Source organism: Rhipicephalus sanguineus, chromosome 2 (assembly GCF_013339695.2).
Source record: "Rhipicephalus sanguineus isolate Rsan-2018 chromosome 2, BIME_Rsan_1.4, whole genome shotgun sequence".
Classification (NCBI taxonomy): Eukaryota; Metazoa; Arthropoda; class Arachnida; order Ixodida; family Ixodidae; genus Rhipicephalus; species Rhipicephalus sanguineus.
In genome coordinates this window covers 57607242-57626657 of record NC_051177.1, presented here as the reverse complement: position 1 = coordinate 57626657, position 19416 = coordinate 57607242, and the positions used below count along the sequence as shown (strand labels likewise).

Sequence of the window (19416 nt, the reverse complement as noted above, 5' to 3'; positions counted from 1 at the left end):
ACTTCTGTGCAGGCCCATAGCCAGGAATTTTTTTCGGGGGAGGGGCCCACTTGCTGAAAACGACTTTTTGAGAAAAACACCCATTTTTATTACTTATTTTTAGTAAAAACACATAATTTCGGGAAAGGGGGGGGGGGCTAGGGCTGCACTATCCTGTGTGCACTATCCTGTGTGCACTATCCTGTGTGCACTATCCTGTGAGCACTATCCTGTGTGCTGACAGGATAGTGCTCGAGTACAGGCAGTGACAATTTCCACCTGTTTACCCTGCTTCTTAAACTCCATCGGATCAATGCACACAAGCGGACAGTTCACTTGGCGAACTCTTACATAATACTCCTCCAGGTTATAATAACACTAAATTTTTATGAGCCCTTATAAATAGCAATAAATATCTGTGAATTCCAAAGTTTGCAATAACTCATCTCTAGTCAGATACTGTGAACATTGCATGTGGCACGAGAATATTCTTGGTAATTTGGTAATTGATTCCACCTCAATCTGTGCTGTCGGATCTGGTTTTCATTGTGACAAAAGTATCACAGTGTGCAGGTGTCTGTTTACCTCACTGGAAACCTCATGAAAACATTTTATATCGAAGGCCACAGTAAGGTTTGGCATCAGGATACTAGTATAACATTTTCATCATGGTTTTTTAGCATTGACTTTTTTTAAACAGATTTACTGTTTTATACTAAAGCTGGCCTTAATTTGCGGTAGGTAGCACTAGGCACGTAAAAAAATAATACAAAAGTGTTACAAAAATACACTGTATTATTTGCTGTATTACTGAACTTCATGAATATAACCCCAAGTGGGACTTTTGACAATGTGAGATACATTCTCGGGCTCTTATTTTACCATGGGCTTAAAGAAAGGCTTGTTTTGTAATCATCGACATACGTATGATAATGCGTGCTTATGGATCACTGAAAGTGAAGCATTTTTGGTGGCCAAGCAAAGGACCATAGGTCAGTAAACTTATTCATAAGTCAACTCACTCAGAATCAAACCGACCCATGAAAATGAGTCTGAGTGGGCCCGGCTGAGCATAAATTGATACGTCTGAGCTGAAGTGAACCTTAGGCAAATACTGTATTTTGCGCGAGTTGATCCCGAATGAGTTCCATTCATATTGTCGAACTGTCAAAAGGAATCTTAATACGGTACATTCCATGTGTTGCACATTTGTCTTCAATTTTTCAGGGTCTCCGACTATGCATCATCGAATTTGATGACTGTGTCAAACCTGGGTGTTTGCTTTGGCCCTACGTTACTTCGGCCAGAAGAGGAAACTATGGCGGCCATCATGGACATAAAGTTCTGCAACGTGGTCGTTGAAATCCTCATCGAAAACTGTGATAAGGTAAAGGTCAGCCAACCAAAGCTGCATATTCTTTTCAATATAAATAAATCAAATCTATGCTCTATTTGTGCCACTTCAGTGGCCAAGGGATGCCAGTTGAAAGCTTCAAACAATGCCACTGGACATTCAGATCAGGCTTCTCAAAGGAACATTTTGCAAGTAGCTTGTTACAAAACTTAGGCATAATGCGTAACGGTTCATCGTGCATCACCAGAGAGTACACGTGACAGAAGCACAGCCACAGCTTGGAATAAGCACATTGCCCTGTTGTACCACTGTGCCTTGCAGTGTGGAGTTCTCAAATTTCCTGTTGCCAGTTAGTGTCTGCAGTAAAGGTGTGCGAATATTCGAAAGTTTCTAATATTCGTCGAATATTACATTCGAAATATTCGTATTCGATTCGAAAATCGTGTATTCGAAAAGTTTCGAATATTTGATAACTTCGAATATTCGAAAAATTCGATTCGATTATCATGCATAAAATAACTCGTCTTCCACATTTCTGCTGCGTTCGTATAGCTAAAAACGTTGCCGAGAGGAGCGATAAACATTGTAAGTACACGGAGGCTCGATCTCTGCCTGCGACGAGCGCCCCAATACGTATGATTTATTGCTGGTGCATCTCTGACGTGCAGCGCTGTTGGCGATCATGTAACCATACATTTTCAATATTATGCGGCCGTAACGTGCCGCACTACCACTCGTTCACTATGCGGGACCACTTCTGAAGAAAGACAGTGACCCATGTGACTGGTGGCGGACTGTAGGCACATTCAGATACCCCAGTCTGGCAAAGCTTTGCCCCATGTACCTCACTATACCAGCCACTTCTGTTCCAAGCGAGCGTGCCTTTTCAGTGGCAGGAGGGGGGGTGTCTCTGTTAAAAGGGAGCGCCTGCTGCCTGATCATGTGGAGCAACTCATATTTTTTCTTCATGATAACACCTAGTCATTAGTTTCATTGTGCCGTGATATTTGCTTGCGTTGTGATGTGCATTGTGCTAGCCTGGACATTGTGTTCTGGAGATAGCAGTGTATGTTATGTTGCCAGTCAGGCTGTTAATGTTTTTTTTTTCAAATAGCTACATGTTAAATAAAATATTGTTACTGTGGAGGCGTTTTTCCTTTGATATTCGATATTCGATTCGATATTCGAAGGTGGATATTCGTATTCGTTTCGTATTCGAAAAATTTGATATTCGCACACCCCTAGTCTGCAGCCATTACCACAGTTACTCTGGTATTAATAAAGAATTCCAGTCTTTCGTTAATTTCAGTAGGTAGTGTTTCTGATATTTGCAAAGACACCTACACACATAAGTTGTGCCATTGCTTGAAAAACACTAATTACAGAAAATATTGCAATATTAATGCTGTCGAGCCTCACTTATACAGTGTCTTCACATCTAACACTGACATGCCTTTTGTTTTATGTGATATTTTATGTACATAATCATTATTTACTGATATCAGTGAGAAAGATTTTATGTTTACTTTGTTATCAATGTTAATCCTATTAAGGTTTACATGTGTCACTATAATTTTGATGAGAACCAACAGACAATAATGCCAAGGAAAGTATAGGGGGTGTTATTTGTAGTATGTAGGATATAAATCTGAAGAAAGTAAAATGGACAAAAAGATAACTTGCCGCCGCCAGGGACCGAGCCTGCGACTTTCGAATAACGCGTCCGATGCTCTACCACTGGTCTACGGCGGCGGTCATCCTCTCGTCCACTTTATGGGGTATTTGTGTCTAACAAAGAAAACGAGCCCTTAAGAGTAGACCTGTGCGAATAGCAAAATTTTGGGTGCGAAGCGAATTCGAATAATAAAGATTGAGTGCGAATCGAATCGAATAATTTCGAATAATTTTCTAATATTTCTCAAACATTTTTCGAATAATTCGAAGTGAAATTACAGAAAAAGTTGCAGAGAATCCCTAAGTATGATCTTGTGAGATCGCAACATGAAAGTGTTTCTTTTCGCTAGGTTGATGAAGCGCTGGTGGGGTCATATTTCATAGTTGTCTTTCTTATCAAGAGTGAGGCAATGTAGAGGCCGAATTGTATTTATGTACATGATTTGGTGCAACAAAAGTGTTGCCGACAACACTTTACACGTGATAGGCAGGGATGCCATTTCCTCAGCCTCTCCTCCTCTTTCAACTGCTGTGGAAGGCCAACTGATGTGGCGAACAAGGGTGTGCTCCCTTCAAGTCCGGAGTTCCAAATCTGCCTCGTAGACGTCGATATATAAGAATATCTGAAATTTTGGATGCTAAAAAGCTTCGGCGTCCGATTTTTCGGACTTCCTGCCCAAATTTCAGGTCCAAAACAGTATTAATTGAGCCCCCAACTCTGCCACATCTTTCATCCCCATATTGGAACCAGCGGTTTCTTGAGTTAATACATTTGCGACCGTAGCGGAGCTTGAAAGGCAGCTTTGCCGCAATACGGGGATGTGATGAGGTGAAGCATATTGAAAAATCTAGGGACCACTTTCAAACCGACGTTGACTGTCTCTTGCCCAAGTGCGACCGTAACGGAGCTTGAAAGGCAGCTTTGCCGCAATACGGTGGTGTGATGAGGTCAAGCATATTGAAAATCTAGGGACCACTTCCAACCGGACTTTGTCTCTTGGCTAAGTTCGACCGTAACGGAGCTTGAAAGGCAGCTTTGCCGCAATACGAGAGTGTAATGAGGTGAAGCATACTGAAAATCTGAAGGGGTCACTTTCAACCGGTCGTTGGCTGCATTTGTCTTTGGGAAGTTCGAATAGTTCGAATAGTAAAATTTCGGTGCGAATCGAATCGAATAGCAAGCACTATTCGAAAAATATTCAAAATTTTGAATATTCGCACACCCCTACTTAAGAGCCATCTTCTTTCCTTCATTCATAGCAAGGGTCTCGTTCTGGCAGACTTGATGCCTTCAGGTAGTATGTGAGGGATTATTGGTCAGCTGCCAGCTCGTAAAAAAAGATCACGTGCTACGTGACGCCAGAAAGGCAGAAAAAGAGTGTTCCACACTCGCCGCCATGGCTGCGATTGGCGCTGACTAACACTCCAAGGTTTAAATGCACATATATACCCCATAAAGTGGACGGGAGGATGACCGCCGCCGTAGCTCAGTGGTTGAGCATCGGACGCGTTATTCGAAGGTCGCAGGTTCGGTCCCTGCCGGCGGCAAGTTATCTTTTCGTCCACTTTACTTTCTTCACATTTATATTATAAATACTACAGATAACACCCCCTGTACTTTCCTTGGCGTTATTGTCTGTTAGTTCTCATTAATATTGTGTCTAACAGAGAAAACGAGCCCTTAAGAGCCATCTTCTTTTCTTAACCTAGGAGTGTTAGTCAGCGCGGATTGCAGCCATGGCTGCGATCGGCGCTGACTAACAATCCTAGGTTGAAATGCACATATATACCCCATAATGGCTGCGATCGGTGCTAACTTACACTCCTAGGTTAAAATGCGCATGTACCCCATAAAGTGGACGAGAGGATGACTGCCGCCGTAGAGCATCGGACGCGTTATTCGAAGGTCGCAGGTTTGGTCCCTGCCGGCGGCAAGTTATCTTTTCGTCCACTTTACTTTCTTCACATTCATATCCTAAATACTACAAATAACACCCCCTATACTTTCCTTGGCATTACTGTCTGTTAGTTCTCATTAATATTGTGTCTAACAAAGAAAAACGAGCTTTAAAGTCACTTTCTTTCCTATAATTTTGATGCCATTTACACTGGAAGTACCCCGATTTGAACATTCATGCACCTTTTCATGAGAAATTAATTTTTACATGTTCTCTTAATGTGCTGAGTACTTTCGGCCTGTGTGGGATGCAGATATTCAAAGCCTTTCCAAAAGAAGAGGCTAAGGTGGCTACGCCGGCATCCCGGTCATTAGATGGTGGGCAGGCAGCGACACCACAGGAAGTGGTCCTTAGGGAACGACCATCAGCGCACCACTTTTCCCGGGCACACGGCAACGACGTCCCTGGCTTCACCTCGCCTCTAGCCGAGCATGTAAGTGCATCACGCTGCTGTAAAATTTGCCAACTACTCCTGAAACAGAGCAGTGAAATCCATCTATAGCAGTACGCTTGCACCCAGTTATACTGAATTTATAAATTCACACCTGCCAATTCGATATAAACCTTCTTCGGAAGGTTTGTAGGGACACTGTCACATTGAGATATTGAGCTACTGGGTTACACTTCTGCAGTAGCAAAACCAGCTCTTTGTGTAAAGAGGCTTGGTAAGTCAGAAAGAGCGTGGATGCAAAAACAGAATAACTAGGGCCAACAGATGTCCGGAGTTCTTATGCAAGACTGTTGCAATATGATGGGCTTTTGCAACATCTAGTTAGATCTGCTTATTTGCAATAATGGAGGGGGAGACTGCATTACATCATAAGAAAAAACCGAGGAACAAACTCAAGGCATTCCTTTGAAAGCTCCTCCAATACCAAAACAGTCCAGGCACAAGCAAGGATAATTGAAGAAGTATGCTAAGTCACACCGATGTACCAAAACTGTGCTAACATCAGTGCAGAATTTGAAAAACACAAGCTTGGCATTCATTTTCTCTGCAAGTTGTCAACATCTTCCTGTTGAAATATTGATTGTTGAAGTTTGAAAGAATGATTTACGTAACAGTCTGGGCTTCGTTGGTGCTGCTTTTTAGTCCAGTATGTTCTTTTATTATCCCACTAGAGCAAATGATCAGACAATACGTTTGGTATAAGTCATTGTAATGTTGACGTCATTCCAGATTAAGGTGGTGCTCTCTCATCTTCTTATGACCAATAATGATGTCATTTGCAGCAGCGGGTCTACCCAGGGAGGCCTTACTCCTCCCAGCCTCACGTGGAAGTCAAGCGATTCGCATCGTTGGCAGCTGCCACCCAAGCAATCCGCTCCAGCCACATGCCTGCTGTTCCGCCCCATAAGGCTGCCGTCACACCTCTTAACTCTTCTCGGTCAGGTGTGTGTGTGCTTTAATCTCGACTGTATGACAGTCAACAGGGCAAAGACAAGAAATTGAGCTGCAGAAATCTGCGATCTTTTCTATGTCACATTAGTTTTGCGTCGTTGTCCTATGTGCAGAAGGGGTGTATTAGTTACAGTAATTCCTCGTTATAGCGGTCAGCGGCATGGCGCAAAAATTCATTATAAGTGGTATTTCGATATAGGTAAGCGACCACTCAAGAAAAGCTGAAGCAGTCGAGCTTTAATTGCACCACAACTGCGAGGAACTCAAAACGCAATGTATTCAGTAAAGTAACGAGGGATTAGTGTATATGAAATCTACAAGATGTCGCAGAGGCTTATTGTAAGGAAATGAAAGTTTTTGCTACCATCCTACCTTGTGACAAGCAAGTAGCCCCCCCCCCCCCCCATTTGTGTTATTTGTCTGTTAGATAGCAGACAATGTAGGAAAAGATCTCGGGACTATGGCATTAAAGGGACCCTGCAACACTTCTTCAGCATGATCAGAAAACACTGTCGATCGGTAGTCGAGGCTCATGAGAACACGCGAGCCAAACATTAGAGCGCAGTATGCGGCCTGGAATTTACAATCAATTCTCAGTCAGCTAGAAATCGTTCCCTCTTTTCTCTACAAATGATGCCATATACCGGTGATTCCACTCTTGCGCCAACTGCGCCAAATTGTATTTACTGCACCATCCTGATAATATCGATGAAAATTGCTCCAAACTCCGCCATAGTCTCGGGTTTGGGGGCGTGCATCACTAGCATTCGCACCGCCAGTGCATCAAAACATGTGCGGCTTGATCTTGAGGCCGACAAAGTCTCAATGCGGACCAAAAGTTATTACACTGCACTGTGTTCTGCTGAAGAAACAACTCTCGCGCATGCGCCCTGAGTAAGCTACAATGCCCTGCACGGTGCCGACGCAGCTTCTGTTGTGCAAGTCGGCTCGACGCAAAACCCGCTCTCTGCAGAGGCTCGTGACGTCTAGGCCAATCGGTAACGTGAAAGTGTTGCGGCGATTCATCGGCGGACATCGTCTGTTCCAGAAACGCTGCCGATTGCCCGTTCAAGCTTCACATGACACGTAATTGAACCAATGTTCACTAATTACTACACGCGTGACGCCAGAATGTCTGTCATTTCTGTTGACATCATGGAATGAAATCTGGAAACGCTAGCAATTGGAGCTGTGCGAATAGCAAAATTTTGGGTGCGAAGCGAATTCGAATATTGAAGTCTGAGTGCAAATCGAATCGAATATTTTTCGAATATTTCTCTAATGTTTCTCGAATATTTTTCAAATACTTCGAAGTGAAATTGCAGAAAAAAAAGTTAGAGAGGATTCCTAAACATATTCTTATGAGACAGCAACATGAAAGTGTTTCTTTTTGCTCGGCTGATTAAGCAGTGGCGGGGTGGTGTTTCATAGTTGTCTTATCAAGAATGAGGCAATGTAGAGGCCGAATTCTTACGTACATGATTTGGTGCAACCAAAGTGTTGCCGACAACACTTTACACGTGATAGGCAAAGATGCCATTTTCTCAGCCTCTCCTCCTCTTTCAACATCTGTGGAAGCCCAAATGATGTGGCGGACAAGGGTCTGCTCCCTTCAAGTCCGGAGTTCCAAATCTGCCTCGTAGACGTCGATATATAAGAACATCTGGAATTTTGGATGCTAAAAAGCTCCGGCTTCCGATTTTTCGAACTTCCTGCCCAAATTTCAGGCCCAAAACAGCATTAATTGAGCCCCCAACTTTGCCACGTCTTTCATCTCCACGTTGGAACCAGCATTTTCTTTCTTTCTACATTTGCGACCGTAGTGGAGCTTAAAAGGCAGCTTTGCCGCAGTACGGGGGTGTGATGAGGTGAAGCATATTGGACCTCTAGGGACCACTTTCAATCAGACGTTCGTTGTGGTTAGCAAAGTTCGACCGTAAGGGAGCTTGAAAGGCAGCTTTGCCGCAATACCGCGGCGTGATGAGGTGAAGCATATTGAAAATCTAGGGCTTCCAATCGGACGTTGACTGTCTCTTGGCAAAGTTCGACCGCAACGGAGCTTGAAAGGCAGCTTTGCCGCAATACCGGGGTGTGATGAGGTGAAGCATATTGAATATCTAAGGATCACTTCTAATCGGATGACTGTCATGGCAAAGTTCGACCGTAACAGAGCTTGAAAGACAGCTTTGCCGCAATACGAGAGTGTAATGAGGTGAAGCATATTGAAAATTTGAAGGGGTCACTTTCAGTCGGACGCTGACTGTATTTGTTTTTGGGAAGTTCGAGTAGTAAAATTCCAGTGCGAATCGAATCAAATAGCAAACACTATTCGAAAAATATTTGAAATTTCGAATATTCGCACACCCCTACTAGCAATAGATATATGATACAATATCGATTTTTCTGTGCTGTCCGTGAAAGAGCACATGAACGGTTGGAACGCGTTGACAGTTTTCCTCAAATATGCTCTATCTATGGATCTTCATCCAGAAGAGCTTTTTCCTATTTCCTATCCACCTGCATATCCGAGTTTGTAATCGCTCTTGCGGTAAATACCCTAAAAGGTCCTGCCCTTTTGAGCTCGCGAGTGCTAGGGTCGCAATTCAGATATTTGCTTGCTTTTTTGAAAGTGTCATCACATTAATAAAAACATGCCTCCTGGTCAGAGCAGCTGCAATTCTGTTTTAATATGCACAACTGTAAGTAGCGGGCCTGTCACTGACGGCCCTGCCGTGGCCCACTGTGAAACAGCTACGCCATGTTACACGTCACACCCCCCCCTTTCCAGGGTCAATAGGTGACAATTAAAAAAAAATCGCAGTTTCGCTTAAGGGCAAAGCAATCAGTGCGATGCCAACAAATTGTATTGTTTTATGAAGTAAGGCTATAGCAGCTAACTCTTTTGGATCCGATCTCGCGTAACTCAACAAAATGCTGGTTTAAGGGAATATATGGCCACTCCGGGGACCGAAGCGGTTTTCGTGCTGTCAATTCTCTAAACACCAAGAAAGCATTGAGTGCACAGCAAGTTTACGAGCCGTCTCTTGTTGCCTCGAGATAGCGCACGGGGCAGCGACCTTCGAGCGACGCAGACCCCATCCCTTTCTCTCTTTCTGGCGTCCCTTCATGCTCCTTACGAAAGGCAGGCGAGGCCTTTCAGCGCGTGTGGGCCGATATCGCACACGCCCTCCGTGCAACGGAGAGGGTCGGCTCATTTTATCTCCACTTCAGCCGCATTTGTCATCAGTGCTCGCGAGCTTTTACTGAGAGGTAGAACCAGTGCCTCCCAAAGGTGCTTGTAGAACATAAGATGTGCGGGGTGATGTTATCAATTTGTACTTTATTCCAGAAAATGACAATGGACGCCAACGGCGATGGCAAAGACCTGCCGAGTGTCCATATAATTGCTATCGCAATAAAAGAAAAAAAAAAATGAGAAATCATTCCACTCTGTGAAGTGGATGACCAGCTAAGCTGTTCAGCACACGGCACAGAGGTGACAGGGTGGAGGCCAGTTTAGTATGTAAGCACTGGCGTACCAACTTGTTCGCGATGGGGGGGGGGGGGGGCAAGCCTCCCCCACTCCATCAGTCGTGTGTGTGTGTGTGTACATACATACATACATACATACATACATATTGTCAGGAGAGAAGCAAGAGACAACGCCCATACGCTGGGCTGGCTGGTCTTATTAAAGTAAATTCAAGATGAATCAAGACCAATTAGCCCAGCTGTCTATTCAATCTGCTTAGTACAGAAAACCATGGACCTTGACCACCTCCCTGGTCTGGTAGAACAAGTTGCGGGGCAAGCTTGAAAGCAGGCCTTCTCAATGTGCTCGAGTCCACTGCTTTATTCGTCGCCTTGTTGCAAGCTGCCGCAATCGCTGCAAGCTACCATATTGTCACATGGTTATGACGGTGAAGAAGGCCGCAGCAAGACTGGGAAACGCATAACTCTTTATGTGGGCGAACTTGTGCCCGGAAAATGAACTCAAAATACAAACGACATACGCTGTGCACTGATAGTGGCGAGAAGAGTGGTCAGCCATCGAGTAACCTGATCATCGCTGGAATACATCGTCTTTTGTATGTCTCATCAAACCTTCCAGCGTTATCGCTGGTGCTCGTGCAAGCTCTCGAATAAACTTGACTCTTCGCGTTCTGCGCGTAATCTTAACAGAATGATCTCAAATGACCGCGAAGCCTCCCGAACATTGCGGCGCGGTCTGCACTGAGCGTTGCTAACAGTTTTTGTGGGTGAAACTCGAATATACATCAAAATGAAGCAAGAAACACATGTGGCAATATGATAAGCAAGACAAAGTAGAGGCTAAAGTGAAAATATTCTTTAGCTCTCCCACTTCAGCCCAACTAAAGCACTTCTGCACTCTCATTGACCCACAGCAGCTTGAATATAGAGCAATGGTGTCGCTATTCCCTTTCGATGAAAGAAAATTTCCTGAATCAGGAAGAGCGTTTCATTGGTCTACGAAGCTTTTACTGGTTCCCGCTCGTATTTTTGTCGTCGTTGATGTAAATTTCAGGCCAGGCAGAGCAGAATAAATGCATGGGCAGAGCGTTACAGCGTTATAGAGCCCCTGCTCAGCGGTAGCCTCCTTTGGAATACTGGAACACAAGGCGCGAAAGCGTCGCCTAGGCAGCCTGCACCGCAGAGAGCCTACAGTGCATGAGTCACGGAGGACAATTTTTACAGCAGAAGCATTGAACAAGTTTTAGTATAGATTGACATGATTGATATGATATAGAATGTCATATTTTCTGTTCTGCCAGTACAAGATAAGAGCACCAATCTGTTAGATATTGTACCTTATTAACCTCCCTACCTTTTCACTCTCGCTCTTTCCCTCGTTCTTCTTCATTAAAAGAGAGAGAGTGCGGTCTTTTATTTGGAGGAAGGTGTGATAAGGAATCGCCCGCGGTGGTAGCTTATCGATTAAGGTGTTATGCTGCTTAGCTTGGGACACAAGCTCGATTCCTGGCCACGGCTGCCACGTTTTGATGAGGGTGAAATACTAAAGCACCCACGTGGTTACATTTAGGTGCATGTTAATCTTGGGATCCCTGAGGATTGAAATTAAGCTGGAGTACCACAGTATGGCGTGCCTTGAGTCGTGGCTTTGGCACTTAAAACCCCAGAATTAATTTCTACTTTTATAAATGCACAATTGCTACAGTGCTACTAAAGCCATTTATAAGTTCAGTAAGGTACGGCAATCCTGTTGCTTAGAAGACTTGTACATTGTAAATAATCCATTTCACATACTATGGAGAGGAAACAGAGAAACTTTAGAACAACTGTATCTAGAAAAAAAAATGCACATAATGGAACTTCAGCCATTTTTTTCACTGGCTGCTCACTCCTCTTTGGATATGAAGACCTTTTTTTTATTTACACTGTCTATTGCACATTGTTTATTGGGTGTGTTAGAGTGACTGGGCTCCTAGAATCAGTGCAGCAATGCTGCTTTCTTAGCAGAGTAGCTCACAGGTTTATCATCTGATGGTTTATTGATTGTTTCTTGGATTTCATGCTAATATGCAACACTTCAGTCACCCATAATGCTGGTTTGCATTGTGTTTGTGCTGCAAAAGTGGACAGTGAGCAGTCAACAGGCATTGTTGTCATTTTAACCAGAGACAAAGCACAGTGAGACACCGCAAGACTCGTGTGAATATTTTTTTTTTCCCTTCCTTGGTGTTACAGCTCCCACTGGAGGCTATGGTCCCAGGGACAATAGTCACAATGTGAACTCCAACAGCAGCAGCACAGAGTCCCTGAGTTCGCGTTCAAATGCTTCCATCAGCCACCACTCACCAGTGCCCGGTGAGTGCTGCTGTGCACAAGGCAATGCTTGGTCAAGGCACACTTTCTGTGTTTCCGTTTCACGTCAAGTATGGAACACCTCTCGCTTCAGTGTGCATTTTCAGAGGGGGAAATGCACCATTCAGTGCAAGGCCTTTTAAGCCTGATGGAATGCAGTCGATAGTCTGTAAAAGTCAGTGTGCACAATGTATGGAAGAGAAATGAAACATTGCTGGTAATTTAACCCATTTGCTGCAGCAAAAGATGTGCAGTTTTATCTGCTGAGAAGTGTCATCCAAGTTGCACGCTGGGCAGTTTGTGCTGTAAGTGTAGCATTCTCAACACAGCTTAAGAAAATGGTCTTGTAAGCACGTCTATTCTGGAGGCAACAGAAAATCATTATTTCACACAGTTAGTATTGCTGGCAGTGATCAGCAAAGTGCTTAGAGACGTGCAGTTTTATCTGCTGAGAAGTGTCTACCAAGCTACACACTGGGCAGTTTGTGCTGTATGTATAGCATTCTCAACACAGCTTGAGAAAATGGCCTTGCAAGCACATGTATTCTGGAGGCAATTGAACATCATTTCACACAGGTAGTATTGCTGGCAGTGATCATAACTTGCAAAAGTCACAGTGGGTGATAACTCACCAGAGGTGGCCCGAGGTTACATCCCCTGTTGAGGCAGCTGCACTGAGAGAGGTTAAAGCCCCTCCATGCGTTTTCTGCCGGCTAGGTTAAGTAGCACCAACTTGTTCTCCCCTTCTCCCTTTACACCGGTTCCCCGCCTAGCGGAAGCCAAAGTGTCGCCATGATGTTTCTGCTGCTTTTCCGGTTGATGCACCCACCCCATGCCCGCCCATGCCCTCACGACGCAGAAACATTGAGCGAAAACTCACTCGGCGGCAGGCAGTTTAGAACGAACCTCAAAACGACAACACTTGCGAAACGGAGAAGGAAATATTTGCTTTCTCGTATGTGCACATGCGTGTGCAGAAACAAGATGGAAGGAAAAAGCGGAAGAAAGTGGCTCAAGAACTTCCTTCCGGAAGCTCCAGAACCGGAAATTGGCGGTGGCGGCGAAGCAGTAGACGGCGCTACTTAAAAAAGCGGCAGCAGATGTGATGGAGGGGCTTCAAGAGAGGTCATTCAAGAATCGAAGGGGGGGGGGGCAAGGTGGCAGACATGGCTGCCCCTAAAGAAGCTACTTGTAGCTTGAGCTTTCTGATGCCCCAGGTGAGTAGGGGGCAAGCCTATGACAAGTCTGTAGCTTGTAAATACAGTCATGTTGAAGGTTGCACGATAAAAAGATCGTAATTGTGGGAGGACAAGTCTCATCAGCGAGGTACGTCGCAAGTCACAACTTTGCAACACGAGTATGAATTCAGTAGGGACAGCTTTTGGTGATTGTGTGATCAGCTAAGACTACTTTGTACCATGGGCTTCATCACTTTCCCTAGTTTGATACCCTCGCCCTAAGCTGTCCTTCATGTGGTCTTTGTTGGCTTGGCATTTCTCTTTTCTGCTGCTCTAACACCACGGCCCAACCACACTTAATTAAGTCTACTCTTTTGGAACTGGCATATAGAGAGCATTGTAATGCTTCCTGGTTGCACGTCAGGACATTCCTCATTTCTTTTTTTTTAAGTCTCCCAGTACATCTGCATGCCCAAGTTTTTGGACTCCAGAAACTATGAACAGCTCAGACGCTTTGTAGCCCAAGTGTACAACCTGCAGTGCTGCAGCACAATCTGGTGTTTGACTTCACAATGCATGCAATTCACCTCTGAACTCCAGGTTTTGTGTTCAGGTTGTCATAATTTGAGATTTTTCCTTTATTTTTCTTTCTTTCTTCTATTTCCCCTGCAGTTCCCATATTACAGAAACTTCTGTGCAGAGGTGGATTTGTTGGCTATGTAGCAATTGAATATAACTTTTAGTTCTATGGAGTTCCAAAATAAAACAGTTCTGCATAATTTTCTGAACGTGTGTTTAGAGAGTGCGGCTTCTTTTCTTTCTTTCTTTCTTTCTTTCCAGATTACACTGTGGTTTCCGTGTTTGTTTATGGTTTCCACGTGCAGCTGCAATTAAAAATTATTAGCACAAAAGACCGATGATTGTAGTCGCGAAATCGCTGCTAGCATTTGGAATGTGAGCTTATGGATGGGCTGCTTTGTTGGCCAGCCTCATTTTATACATGGATTGTGCATGCAATGCACATTTAAGCCTGCTGGGGACAAAATGCTGCATGTCGCAATTTTTCCACTACGGTCGTTGGTCACTTGTGCTCATATATTTCCACTGCAGATGTACCTGTGAACATAGTGATTATTTTGAACGACATGCCAAATGTCGAAAATAAATGAAGTTTGAAAGTATGAAGGCCAGCTTTCATCTAACATTATTTTCCTAACATTTTTGTTGCAGCTACAAGAGAATATCATTCATCTCGCGTCCTAGATGCATCAAAGTGAGTAAAATTATAGTCACCTTTATATTACCATAGGCTGGCGAGACGCATCAGTGCTATATTGCTAAATTGCATTGGTTCTTTGCCTAGGTCTAGTCAGTCGTCCACTCCAACCCATCACTACACAGGTGGAAGGTAAGTTTTCATCATTTTTTAATGGCATACATAACTTTTCTAATGAACCAAAGCATATAACACACTGCCATCTTGTCCTGTTCTGCAGGAAAGTGAGAACCCTATATGCGTGCGTCGGGGAAAATAACTCTGAACTTTCATTCGAGCCCAACCAGATCATTGACAATGGTAAGCTCCATCATTTTATGCAGTGTTCCTTCACAGTGTAATTAATCTGCCTTTTTTCACTTTAGTTTTTTATCTTTTTTTTGTTACATCGAACCTTGTTCTTCAGTACGATTCAAAGCAGTAGGGAACTTCAGAAATAGCGCTCCCATATGCATGCTTACAACTCCATGCCTTTCTTGCATTCTTTCGTGCGCTCAGTAGCACCCCTAACTTTGAACGCGCAACACTTGTACTCCCCAATGTATGTGAAGCGCAAAATGTGCTAAAGGAACTGTAAAAAAAAAAAACAGAGTTGTGACTTTTTCATTTTGGCATTGACTATTATGTAGTACTAATTAGTTTATTGATTGAACATAACTGTCACCTAGTGCTGTCATACCTCTTCCACGAGGGCTACAAAGTAGGAACTAGAAATTAAGCTTAACCACCTGGTTTTTTGCAACATCCGCTGATATTTTAGCACATGTTGCAGTATACTTTCATGCCAATCATGAATTGTGAACAATGTCTAACTTTCTTCCCACGCTCCTGCATCAATGCCTAAAAATTAGCACATACTACTATGTCAGTTTGTCGTGCATGACACCAGAAATTGCCATCAAATCGCGTTTTGCAACCGTACTATCCACACAGCCTTCTTAGCTTTGCATGCCAAGCATGATGAGGAGTTAGTACCGCTCTTAGTGTCGGATTGTGTGTTGAATTCTCTGTTGCTTTGAGTAAAAAGCTGTAACGAACGCAAACCTGAGGCCTGTTGTTTAATTTTCATTTGTTCTCTTATTGTCCTTGATCATCCTGCTTTTCTGCCCCATGTCATTAAGACACATACTAGTAAAATGGGAGGGTTAGTAGTTCTTCATGGTCTTAAGGTAGCACTAAGCTTACACAGTGGGGCAGAAGATACAAAACGACGGGCTGAGCATTGTAGGCAACTAATGAACATAAAAAAACTCTGTTGGCAAGCTGTACATTAGAGCATATAAAGGAGCCCTCGAAACTTGAAATTGTACTAACAAGAACAATAAACTGGGCGAGTTGGTGGTTCATGGTCTGAGGGTAATGCTAAACTGAGACAGGGCCACTTCAGTTCTCGGAGAAACGTGTACACTTTCATAACTACAAGTGGCTACAAACTCTGCGATGTTGCATTGTTTCCAGTCCGGCCATCGAGGGAGAGAGGCTGGCTGGAAGGCTGCCTCAACGGGCGCTGTGGTCTTGTGCCCGAAAACTACGTTGAATTCTTGCCGTGAACAGGCCAAGCTCTTCGAGAGAACCAAACGTGTAGTATGAGAGCACCTCTACAAAAGGACAGTGCATACTACGTACTGCAGTGATTCAGTGTGCCCTCCATCACACCTGTGAGATATTTTTATTTACTGGGTGAAGACAAAAAAAAAAAAAAGAAGAAGAAAAATATGACTTTTAACGTGACTAGAAAGCGCAGTGACCGTGCTTCCCCCTTCTTCCATATGCCAAGGCACCAAGTTGCTCAGAAGCTCAAAACAATAACTGGACTCCACGCTCTTTTGAGGACGTTGCCCGCACGTTGACTACAACTGTGGCAAATGGAAGTGTGTCTTTAGGTCCGTTTTTTTTTCCTTCCTTCTGAATGGATGCACACGTTTGCTCCATATTTTAGCCCAAATGGCGGTGATGTTGGTTTGGAAAGGATGTTCTTTTTTCTTTCTCTCTTATCTCTGTGGTGTGACGTCCATGTACGTGTACAAATGCTTGTTGTGCCAGTAGTAATTGTTGCTTCGCTTCAGCTCAAAGTGTTTTTTTTCTTTTTCCCATCCCAACTTCTCTGCTGCCAGCCATTTGCGGAGAAAGGGTGATGCACACACCGACTGTTTAGTGCAATAGGGCGCATTTCCTGCTTTTAAGTCGTTGAAAGTGTTTTTATTGTTACTTGAAATAATGCTAAAGAGAAATATTAACTTTAAGCTGCATTGGTAGATGATTGTATGTTTTCTTGTCCGTATCTAAACCTCACTATGTGCAGAAGCTTGGTGAACCATATACAATGAAAAAAGAGAAAGCAAGTGAATTTCATAATTTCCACTGGGATCTTTAGGACGTCGGATACCTTTTGTGCATCCTTCTCATTCAGAAGTAAGCGGGAACTCACTCCAGCAAACCACGTGAGCGTTTCTTGCATGAGTGGAGCTAGAATATGTTGTAAAAGTAAGCTCAAATGCATGACTTCGTGCGCTGACATGATTGGCACCGGAGTTTAATAAAATCTGAGGAGAAGCTGTGTGTCTTCTAAAAATGAACACTTCCATGATCTACCAATCCAAGCTGACTTAATGTTTCTCTGTAGTGTGCCTGTATTGAATGCCCTGTGGAATAGATGATACTCTGTGAAGTTCGTCTCGATGTCGAACATGCCAAATGATATGTTTCGATGCGCCATTAACTTTCCCCATCCTGCGTTTGTACAGTGGCTGTTCTTCTGTACATAATGCAGCACAGATTTCATGATTTTTTTTAACTGTGGTGCACGTCTTGCAAAGTGGGGTTGCCAAAATCGCACTCATGGAGCCTGGTGTACATAGTGAGAGCATATCTTGTTAAAAATCTGAAGTTATAGCTGTTTATTTTTTACTTACTTCCCTAAAGCACCTAGTTGAAACCCTCATTTTATATTATTACTCAACAATTTTTTTTTGCATAAGAATTAATAAGTAACACACACACCTCGCATATGTTCATGTTATGAAATGCTATACATGAATTTTCTTGCAACGAATTTATTTCTTGAAAAACCTATCACTTGCATGGCCTTGCTGTTGACGTTACATTTTAGCTATGTGTTGGTATTGCTTTGAAGTAGTGTTGTGAGTATGTGTTGGTAAGAATTTTTGTTCTTTCATACGAAGCACAGAATGGTTTGGACTGTGTTGCTGGTTTATCGGACGAAATGTATACTTTTTTTTAGACCAAACATCGAACCACTCACTGTCATGACGAAGTTGATGTCACGGTTGTGCAAAATTGTCAAATAAATTATTGCCGTGAGTGTTTTTTCTATGACACAGCATTCCTCCAAGCTTTGCAACAGAACTCAAAGTACTACTTAAGGCTTTTATCTGAGCCTGTACATGTTTCCAAGCGTAGTGCAAATCAAGCGATCGTCTTCGCATGTAATATTTTATCTAGAAACCAGGACGTCTTTTGCAAAACACAATTTCCACGTGCAACCCCTGCAAGGTAAAGTATGCTGCCAGAAAGGGGATTGAGGGAGCGCTGCAGTAAAGCTTAAGCCCCCCCCCCCCCTCAATAGAGAACCCTGCACACACCTATGGCAGTCATTGCATTATGTCTCGATCAAGGAACATTATTACACCCAATGCATTTTTGTCTCATAATTTGCTGTCATATGTGTTCACCTAGTTGTGTAGGTTTATGCTAAATTCTAGGCAATGCTATTTCAGTAAGTTGGTCATTTTAATAGGCTATAAGTGCAGGAGGACTTTCATAGTAGTACAATATTGGACTGGAACTTTTATTTCCTGTGAGCTCCTGTAAATTAAAACAGAAGTGGTATACAACCATTATGCACCAACAATTAATGCACCTATTACACCTAGTAGCAGTCAACATGTGAAATTTTCATAACATTGGTTATGAAATATGCACACTTTCACATACACACAACCCCCCCCCCCCCCCCCAGCTACACCAGTGCTGTTAGCGCACTGCGCCACTGATTGCTTGCCTCCGTGTTGGGTGCATGCCAGCAATGCCACATGTGCCTGACTAGGACCCCCAAATTATCATATATGCACATGTAACACATTTAATGAATGCTTAGCTTACATAACTTTGGTTGAGCTATTCACATACAATACTTCTCACAAAACCACAAATGGTGGAGCTCTTAATTTTGGGTACTATCATTACCTTATCTGTATGATATCAATTACATGGTGTAGTTTAACATTGTACCATTGTCCTGAGGGCTGTGTAAGCAAAAAAAAAATTAGGTGGACCGCAAAAGTTATGAAAATGCCCCATAAATCAGTCTTAAACAATGCTTCCATTAATTTTCTAAATTACTAAAAGCATACAGTGTTCTTGATTGCAAAACGAAATAATGTTCCAGACATTAAAGGAGTGGCAATTTGCCTATGTTCTTGACTCACAATATTTAGAATTGTTATAATAACCAATTCCCCATTTCGTTGATTGAAAGTGGAATTGGTGATCCAACTCCGATATAAAAAAAAAGCAAGAAATGACCTGGTTAACATCGACGCCAGTGTTGTCCCGTCACTCCACTGGCTTAGCCAGGGGGTAGGGGAGCGGACGCGTGGACAACTCCGCCGTTACGCGCGGTTCAACACCCCTCTCCCCGAAATTTTTCAACGGCGATGTGGGTGAGTCATATATGCTATGTTACTCTATGGGTGGTTTGGCTAATTTACATTTTAACGATTTTGTAGCAC

The 19416-nt window shown here is 43.3% G+C and overlaps 1 protein-coding gene across 6 annotated transcripts in view; it reads left to right on the top strand.

Annotated features, from left to right (window-relative positions):
• LOC119383018 (rho GTPase-activating protein Graf) overlaps positions 1–17994 on the top strand; it is a 58515-nt gene extending 40521 nt beyond the window's left edge. For 4 of the 6 annotated variants that reach the window (XM_037650984.2, XM_049412385.1, XM_037650980.2 and 1 more), the window contains exons 19-26: positions 1207–1366; positions 5219–5398; positions 6199–6358; positions 12095–12214; positions 14620–14662; positions 14753–14797; positions 14886–14965; positions 16124–17994. In XM_037650984.2, coding sequence (XP_037506912.1) covers positions 1207–1366; positions 5219–5398; positions 6199–6358; positions 12095–12214; positions 14620–14662; positions 14753–14797; positions 14886–14965; positions 16124–16215 — 880 coding nt within the window. In that variant the 3' untranslated portion in view covers positions 16216–17994. Of the gene's footprint in view, positions 1–1206; positions 1367–5218; positions 5399–6198; positions 6359–12094; positions 12222–14619; positions 14665–14752; positions 14798–14885; positions 14966–16123 lie in introns of those variants that run through there. The other 2 variants (XM_037650982.2, XM_049412386.1) reach the window with 2 other exon arrangements.
• The last annotated feature ends 1422 nt before the right edge of the window (positions 17995–19416 follow it).